Source organism: Manacus vitellinus, unplaced genomic scaffold (assembly GCF_001715985.3).
Source record: "Manacus vitellinus isolate BGI_N305 unplaced genomic scaffold, ASM171598v3 scaffold_4_pilon, whole genome shotgun sequence".
In the NCBI taxonomy this organism is placed as follows: domain Eukaryota; kingdom Metazoa; phylum Chordata; class Aves; order Passeriformes; family Pipridae; genus Manacus; species Manacus vitellinus.
In genome coordinates, this window is record NW_021940604.1 from 10,729,565 (window position 1) to 10,738,263 (window position 8,699).

Consider the following 8,699-nt stretch of genomic DNA (forward strand, 5'->3'; position numbering starts at 1 on the left):
TTGGCAAAAGACATATATGTAATTCTGCTAGCAAAGATCCCTGCCAGTTGTTCATTTAATCAGGAAGTGTGTGGACGGGTGCAGAATAGCAAGAAAGAAAATGATGAGTGTGGTGTCACCACATCTCTCTCAAACTTGACTTGTTATAACAGTTTTGTCAGGAGGCATCAGCAGAGTTCTGAGGAGTTAAACACATGACTATGAGTCTTTTATCCATGGACTGTGTAATAGAAAACAAAATAAAAACTGAATACCGAGTCTGAAAGACTAGTCTGAAAAGGCAGAGAGACATGTTCATTCTTGCCATCTCTAATCCAGTGAATCTTTTATTAGATCAAGTTATGTAGAAACAACTTTTATGGGAGAGTTCCTCTCTGCAGAGTAGGCTACAGAGCAAGCTCATTTGCTGTCATGGCTTGGATCACCTGAATAGATCTTCTGCAGCACTCCATTCTGTCCATCTACCTCTTAGTCTGTCAGAGAACCTCTGCAGACCATCAGTCTTAGTAACACCTCTGCACAGCCTAGAGGAAAGTACTGCCAAAGATGTAGACTTGGGATGAGACTTTGGCACTAGTATTTCCTTTAGATGTCCTCTGCTGCAACTTCTGCTAGGAAGTATGTTCTGATATATCCGATTGTTTCCATGAGTTGCACAGGGAGGGTTTACTGCTTGACTTACTGGTGTGAATTCTACAGCAGGGATTAGGAACTTGATATACTTTTGTGTATTTTGCCTTTACTTGTATTGCCTTGGTTGCTTCTTGTGTGGCATCACAGAGAATAGTAAGTATGAAAAAAAAATGTGCTGTAAAGCAAGCAAGCCTTTTAGAAAAGGAAAATATGTATTGTGTTACAATTTTTATGATCATAAGCAAAGCAAAGGAAACTTCAGAAAATCCAAGCTTCTGCAGTTGATATGAACTGATGTTCTCTTCTCCTTCTGGTGGATTGTTTCTCTCAAAGGATAGAGAATTAGAATATGGCAACAAAATAGAACACCATTAGTGGCACTCTACAAAGGAGCTAATTTTTTGTACTATGTTTAGTATTTTTTCTTGCAAACAGAAAAATATGCATAAGTATCAAATATTAGGGTGTTTTCTTTAAAACAAACACTGCCCTAATAATTCTGTATTAATATTTAAGATCTGCAGTCTGGATGAATGTAATAACTAACACCATATCTGGTCCAATGCTAGGTTTACTGAATCTTAGTACAGACATAGTGACAACAGTGCAGAGCCGTTTGGAGCTTCCTTGGAGATCTGCCTGTGTATAACAAGTGGTCGAGAGGTTTCAAAATGGACAAAGATGAGATCAACAGCCTCTTCAGCTCCTCCAAACTCTAGCCTTCTCTGGCTTGCTCCTTACATTGATATGTCCTCAGTGAATTCTCAGCATGTAAATGTTACCACCACCTCCTGAGCCAAATACCTCCTGCCTATTTTTCCAGCCTCCATTTACTCTGCTGTGCTCCTCTTGCTGCTTCATCCCCTTGTTTCACCAGCTCCTGCACCAGCTCCTTGGATCTGCTGCTGATCCCTCTTGTTCCTTCAGTAGTTATTTCTTACATCCCTAGGATGGGAAAAGTAGTTCAAGGAATAGGTTAAGAGGGACACAGAGGTATGTAGTGTAGACAAAAGAAGGTAGCAGCAGTGAGATCTACTTCAAAAAGATCTAGTACCTAGTTCCCTCTTCATTACATGCTTTAAAGTTTGTAGGAATGAGGTAAGAAACCTATCATACTCAAACACTGCTGTGGAGAATTGGGAGTCATTCTCTACAGACCCTAGGAATTCTCATTAGTTGCCATGTGTGGAGAACACAGCTAGTGGAATGTCTCCAATTGTGTGCTTTTCTTTCCTTGGTACTTATACTAAAGAGCTGTGCTTTAATATGTAAAGCCTATGTGATGAGGTTTTTTGATCATAAGAATTTTCACTTAGGCACATTAATTTAGTGGATATTTTAATCTTCTAACTGTAAAACAGGTATAATTTTCTGTGTTTATGTGTCTGAAAGTGTTAAAAATCTTAGTCTAGTTTTATAGGAGGTCAGTCTTCTATAGTAGCACTTCAGGGAATTCTACCTCACTGTTCTTTGGAATGGTTTATATTTGATTATAGTATTAGTACAGTGAGGAGATTCTGTAATATTTACTCAAAAAAGAGGGTTAAAAAATGGTCCAACATCATTCACACAGGATTTTCAGAAAAAGATTTTGTTTTGACTGCAAGCGAAGTGAATTCACAATTGTGTATGGCAGGGAACCACAAGGCTGTAAGTGCTGAAGGAAGTATTAATTACTTGGAGTCATTCCCTTTACAACACTCCTTTGTATTTTCATATCAGTGGCATTATATTTCCTTCTTTTGTGTTTACTTTTACCATTGACTTAGTCTCAAGTTTATTGCTGTATTAACAAGGATTTTGTGTGTGAAGTACATGATTTTTCTTCCTAGCTCAGCTAGTTATTGTATTCTAATAGGCTGACTTTTGTCTAAACTATTCCAGCAATCTGTGTTTTTTCAGCAGACTAATTCCAATGACTAATGTTTGAACATGGTTGTTGTGGGCAGTGTGCTCATATGAATTCAGTAAGTCAATGAGAGCTTGATCCTGTTTATTCCCAATCAGTAGAAAAATATTAAACCAATAAAATAATCTGTTCCTGAAGATTCAGGAAGGGCACTAGCATTTCCTTATGGGAATTCTTGCAGTAATTGTGAGACCTGTTAGAATTAGAAGAGGTTTGTTTGTAGAGGGAGCAAGTTGTATAGAGACCCACTAATTAGGGTGGAAATGAGAGAATTTACTTAAACTTTTCCAGGTTTGGGGGGTCTTCCTAGCCCTGAATTATAAAGTAACCTGGAGTGATTTCAACTACTTTTGAGTTAAACTTGCAGGCTTAAAAAACCCACAGGTTTATCTTGTTAAAACTATGCAATAAGGTGTCTTTTTAGCATTGTGCTTTTAATCTTGTAGGAGCAGAAATAACTTTATTCTTTACAGACCATGTGTATTTTAAGCTGATTTCAAGCAGATTCATAACCATCTGTTTCTACATATACCTGAAAACTGTCTTTTATTTGCAAGTAGCTTTTTTTTTTATAGCAGGGTGCTGTTTCCTTGTTTGTAACCACATAGGAGTTAACATTTTATGGCTGATAGACATTCTTTATCAAACGAGGTATATTCTCTCCTTATTCAGGAAGCTGGTGGGTTTTCTATGCACATGTGTTGGCCCTCTTGTCTGTCTTCTTTTTACCTTCCTGCCTTTTTTTTTTTTTCTTTCACAGATGTCACCAGTCATCAGCAAGTCAGGGGACCTAAAATTTGTCTCCAAGCGTGACACAGATAGAGACTCACCTGCAACACAGTAAGCAAGAAATAACTTAAAACAATTTGCAGTGTTTTTTCTACAACTGCTGTTTGAAAACTATGAAAATGTTCGAAGGCTTATTTTGTTTTATCAAGCAAAACAAGAATTAGCTTTAAGATTATCAGTGAGAGCGTGCTTCACACTCGAAATGTGAAATAAGTTACAGTTCATGTATATCTGCACACACAGATGTGCATACACACTCTATCCCCAAAAAAGCAAGGGCTATAATGTATATGACAATCAAAACTCGGGGATATGACTCAGGATATGGGGCTGTCCGCTGGCATGCCTTAGCTATGTATTAGGATTTATTGCTACAAACTTTAAACTATTTTTGCACCTTCTAAAAATTAATTAATGTGAATTGCGAGAGATTGTCACATTCTAAGAAGGCACAAACCAGCGTCTTTGATGGTGACACTTGTATTTTTTAAAAATCATATCTGTTCATTGCGTGAAAGCTGTAAGCAGATAAGATCTCAGTGTTTTAAATAAGAGCTTCCACAATATCTTTAGCTATTATAACCATTTGTACTTCAAAAGTGTATTTGAAAATACTTCCTGTGTTTCCCATTATATCTGTCACCTAAGAAAAGTTATTTCACTGATTGTTTTCCACACTGGTCCCCTCCCCATATAAATAATCTGTGCATATATGCTGTAGATGCAGATACATATCTGATTTTAACCTGCTTTTAAATTTTAATTTTATATCTCTGTCTGTATCTAGGTTTGAAAATAAGGTGTGAGTGGAAAGTTTAACCCTCATGTATGATGAGGAATGGGCTGTATAACTACACATTGACAGAATTCAGTGTTGAATTTTGGGCATAACTATTCTGATAGTATGTACATTAAGGAAGGAAATGCCTTAAAAGCGTAATTACTGTGATGGTTAATACAGTCTGTTAGAAGTCAGTATCAAAAATTTGGTATGATTCAACTCCATAGTAGAACTTCAGGAAACAACTATTTTGAGTGATCTTTCCAGGGCATCCACTGAAAAATGTGCCATTGCAGATTAATCATAGAATCATAGAATCAGCTGGGTTGGAAGGGACCTCCGAGATCATCAAGTCCAACCCTTGATCCACTACCACCGTAGTTACTAAATTAAAATGTGGAATCACAAATAATTTAAGCAAATTCAAGAATTTTGAGTCATAACAAATGTGAAATGTTCATTGTAGTGGAAACTAAGACTGTCCTGACAAAGAGGTCACACTGAAGAAATAGAGCCCCAAAACCACTTCAGTTACATTTAGGAAAGGTGAGAGAAGAAACCTACATGCCTGAGTCACTGAAATGTGCTCCCTCCTCCTGAACTATAGGGAGCATCACAAAGATTCCAGTCTGAATTCATGCATGCTCCATGTCATAGTACTTCATAGCAGTGACTGTGTGTACCAAGTTTCTTTCAGAAAAGACTACAAGCTTCTGCCTTATTTTGAGAGCTAAAAGAGAGAAGGATCCTCTGACATTGCTGGTGCTATTAGTTTGACAGATCTCACATATTTCTGTTTATACAGGACAGATTAGATAATAAAACATCTCAGAAACATGGCTGCCTATTTTTCATGAAAAGTCTCTCTTCATTGTTATCAAAAACATGACCTGCAGGGGCTGTGACAGAGCTGTAGTTTTCTTGCTTACTGCAGTTGATGTGTCTGAAATATCCTTAAAAATCACATGCATGCTAGTATTGCCATCTTAACTGGAAAAGTTTTCTATTTTAGCATCTAACAGCAGTATCAACATGACTTGAGGTCCAGTTCAACCTGTATTTAAATAGCTGCTTCACCTAAAACGTACTGTTATTCTTCTGTTTTCTGTGAAAATACCTTAATATCCATGTCACATCTATGTATATGATAGGAATTATGTAGTAAATAAATTTCATAAGAATCAAGTGAGATGTGATTGCCAAGTACATGCTTTCAATATGGAGAAGTGAAACTGTAAACACCTGCACAACTCAGTATGCCAAATGAATGATTGCTGTTTTGCCTTATTAGAGCAGTATTCATTTTGGCCATGATACCTGCTGTAAAAGAAAATGAATGGAAAGTGCTTAAGACATATCTGTCTTTGAGAATTTCTGGATGGAAATTAAAGTTTTGCAGTGGGAAAGCTAAATTTTATGCAAGATGGTAGTAGACTTTTATCTTAGCCAAGCAGTTAACCTATCTTCTGCAGACTCTGGAAGATACAGAGAATTGTCCATATAATAGATGCTCAGTGGTTTCAATCTAAGTGTCTTGTTTTGATACGTCATCGCATCTGATGTTCAAATAATAAAAAGATGAAAATTGCTTCTCAGAATTAGAGTGGCTTTACATTGGAAACCAGCATAGTAACCTCATAGTAACCTTTGAATATTAATGATTAGATACTACTTGTCAATACAGACATTATCTCCTTAGATATATTCCTATTATACAGTTCTGTTGAGCTGCACAGTTTTGTAGTGCTCTCTGCATGAATTTGCACACGACCCAGCTGAACACTCAGTTTGGTACACTGGTACTTACATTACTGAAAAATTATGATTTTTATTCCGCAGTTTCCTTATGCTGCAGTACTTCTCCAGTTATTCTAGAAATCATAACACAGAAGGTTTTAAACTCCAGAACCTTTTCTTTAAGATGTTCCAGTACTAGAGCTGCAGCAATCCACTTATTCATAAATATACAATTTAGTTTTTAAAAAAATTCAAACTATAGGCAGATAGTCATCAGTTCATTAGCAAGGCTGATGTGTAAACATTTTCATGTATAAAATCTGATTACATTAGGACAGTAACACCAACAGTAGAGCACTTGCAGCACCCTTTTTGGGGAAACAGCACACATTACGTTCCTCAGTCTTGATTCATCGATTTGCTTATGCGTTTCAGAAGCATTCAACATAACAGTTCAGGTCATACCAAGACCTCTTTTGCTAGACACAATACAGATTTTGAACAAAGACAGTACCTGCCCTTGAAAGGTTATAGTTAAAGTATTGTTATGAATTTACAGCTGAATAAAGTTACAACTTCTGCCAAGAGTGGAAATTCATGGTAGAAGTGGTGTGACATTGCAAAATCCCTGACATCATGCACAAGACTAGTTAAAGGCATTAACTGGGAAAGATACAGGAGCTTGGTTGATGCTTTTGGCATTGTATGAAGTCTGATAAGCATAGACATTAAAGTTGGTTTTGATTCTGTAAATCTGTCCCCATTCAGGTAAATTAAAATGCAAAAAACTAATCTTATTCTTGTTGAATAAATAAGCCAGGAATCTCTCTTTAATTACAAGTATTTTGATGTCTGAGCTTAGGAATGTAAAAAAAAATAAAAGTCCAATTGCTTTTATGAGAGGAGGAGACTAGTAATTTGTATTTTTTAATTACATCTGTTTACTATTGATCAAGGCAAGCTGATTTTTAAGGTCACGAAGAGTTCTTTTCAAGGCAATGCTGTGATAAAGTAGACTGGTGGAGTGCTCTCGTATTTTGTCTTCATGGTTTTTCTTTCTTTGTTCTGCTGTGGAACAGTAGTTTTTGTAGTTGTTTCAGCATTGTACTCAAGGGGACAGGCAGACAATTGCTCTAACACATCAGCTGTGGGTGGAAAAAGCTCTAAATTTGGGCTAACTTTGTGTTTCTTTTGCTCTTTTTATATCCACCTTCCTCTAGAGGTACAAAGAAAAAGAAGAAAAGGATACAGAGGAATGAGAGAGAAAATCAGCACAACTTAATGAGTCTCGATACTCCTCTATCATCAGTTACAGCTAATGGTGTTGAAAATGAACCTACATCCCATGGGGTGGAATTGAAGAAGAAGAAGAAAAAGGCAGTGAGAGGCTCAAACTTAAGCACAAATGGAAAGACAAATACTGCCTTTGAGCCTGAATGCCAGGACGTATAGTCATAATTTATTTCTGAATGCTGGTGCGATATTCATTACTCACATTGAAGGCTCCAATTTCGGTCTCTCCTCTAGGATTAACAACAAACAAAGAAATTAAAATACTTAAATATGCAAAATGCCACCTGTTGTGACTTACTGATGGTGTTAACCTGCTTTGGGTGACTTTTGTCCTTGAAATCAACAGTGAGGTTCAGCTCCTCACTGGACTGGAAAAAACCTGAAACTGTCAAATACAACATTTCCTAATTTAATATCTGATTAAACTTTCACTTAGGCATTTCTGTAGGCTGTAGATCAGTGAGCAGAGAATCAAGTGAAAAAGTGTGATCTAGAGCAAAACAAGCTCAACCACTACATATATTATTAAGTTAGCATTCTAAAATGTTGTAAGTAAAATAGAAGAGTGTTCAGAACGGTAAAATTCCAAAGAAGTGCTGACATTAACGTGTACCTGAAAACATAAGCTTTTTAAAAATATTTTTCTGACATCAAATACTCACTTGGACTGCATTTTGCAGCTCTGAAGGGAATTAACCTATGTAACTACACTGTCTTCAGTAGGACTACTCATTCTTATCAAAGTAAATAAGTGTTGCAAATTCCAGACAGTTATATTTTTCAGATGAGGTTTTCTACACATAGTGAAGATTCATTGGAGTTTTGTCAGAGTTCCTGGCTGCTTTGGCAGCAGTCTTGCCAAAGATACTTTGTTTTTGTCTGAATGAAATATTTCATATCCAACTATGCTGTTTGTTTTACTTGTAGTCCTTATTCACTTGTGTCATTAATCTGTTTTTTTACTTGAGTATTATTTTGTGAACTTTTACTGATGACTTCACTAATTATCTTTGGTATTAAATAATTTATGTTTTATATTAAATGAAATACTTTCTAGCAGTTAGTGTTGGTATTTTTTCTGGCTGATGATGTCCAGTTTATTTTTACTCTGCTAGGAAATTCTTCCTCCTCCCTCTCTGAAGCAATAAATAACATAAAATTAGAAAGTCCTTATTTAGTAGACAGGGCACTTGATTCCATTAAAAAAAGAAGTGAGAATAACAGTGTTGGGCACTGATGTGTGAAATGCACCCAGATGCAGAGGACTAGTTGCTCTATATTGTAATAACTTTTTTGCACATTTGAAAGTCAGAAAAATCTATAAACTTTTTTCTTTCAAGTAAAGCACAGCAGAAAATACTCTTTTTTCACCCCACTAGTAGTTGATATTTGCTAGCAGTCCTAGCTTTACTTTGCTTTCAGTATGTGTATGGAGTCCACTCCTAAATAGAGCTTGCTTATATGGTACTGGAAACTTAGTAATGTGTCTTTCCTCAGTCAGAGATAGTGTAAAATTATGTTAATCCTGGGACTGCCTGATTCTAGCAGGGCTCTTTG

The 8,699-nt window shown here is 36.3% G+C and overlaps 1 protein-coding gene across 8 annotated transcripts in view; it reads left to right on the forward strand.

Moving 5' to 3' along the window:
* AHI1 (Abelson helper integration site 1) overlaps positions 1–8,201 on the forward strand; it is a 93,921-nt gene extending 85,720 nt beyond the window's left edge. For all 8 annotated transcript variants that reach the window (XM_018078256.2, XM_018078258.2, XM_018078261.2 and 5 more), the window contains 2 exons: positions 3,303–3,382; positions 7,070–8,201. In XM_018078256.2, coding sequence (XP_017933745.1) covers positions 3,303–3,382; positions 7,070–7,301 — 312 coding nt within the window. In that variant the 3' untranslated portion in view covers positions 7,302–8,201. The remainder of the gene's footprint in view (positions 1–3,302; positions 3,383–7,069) is intronic.
* Positions 8,202–8,699: the final 498 nt, after the last annotated feature.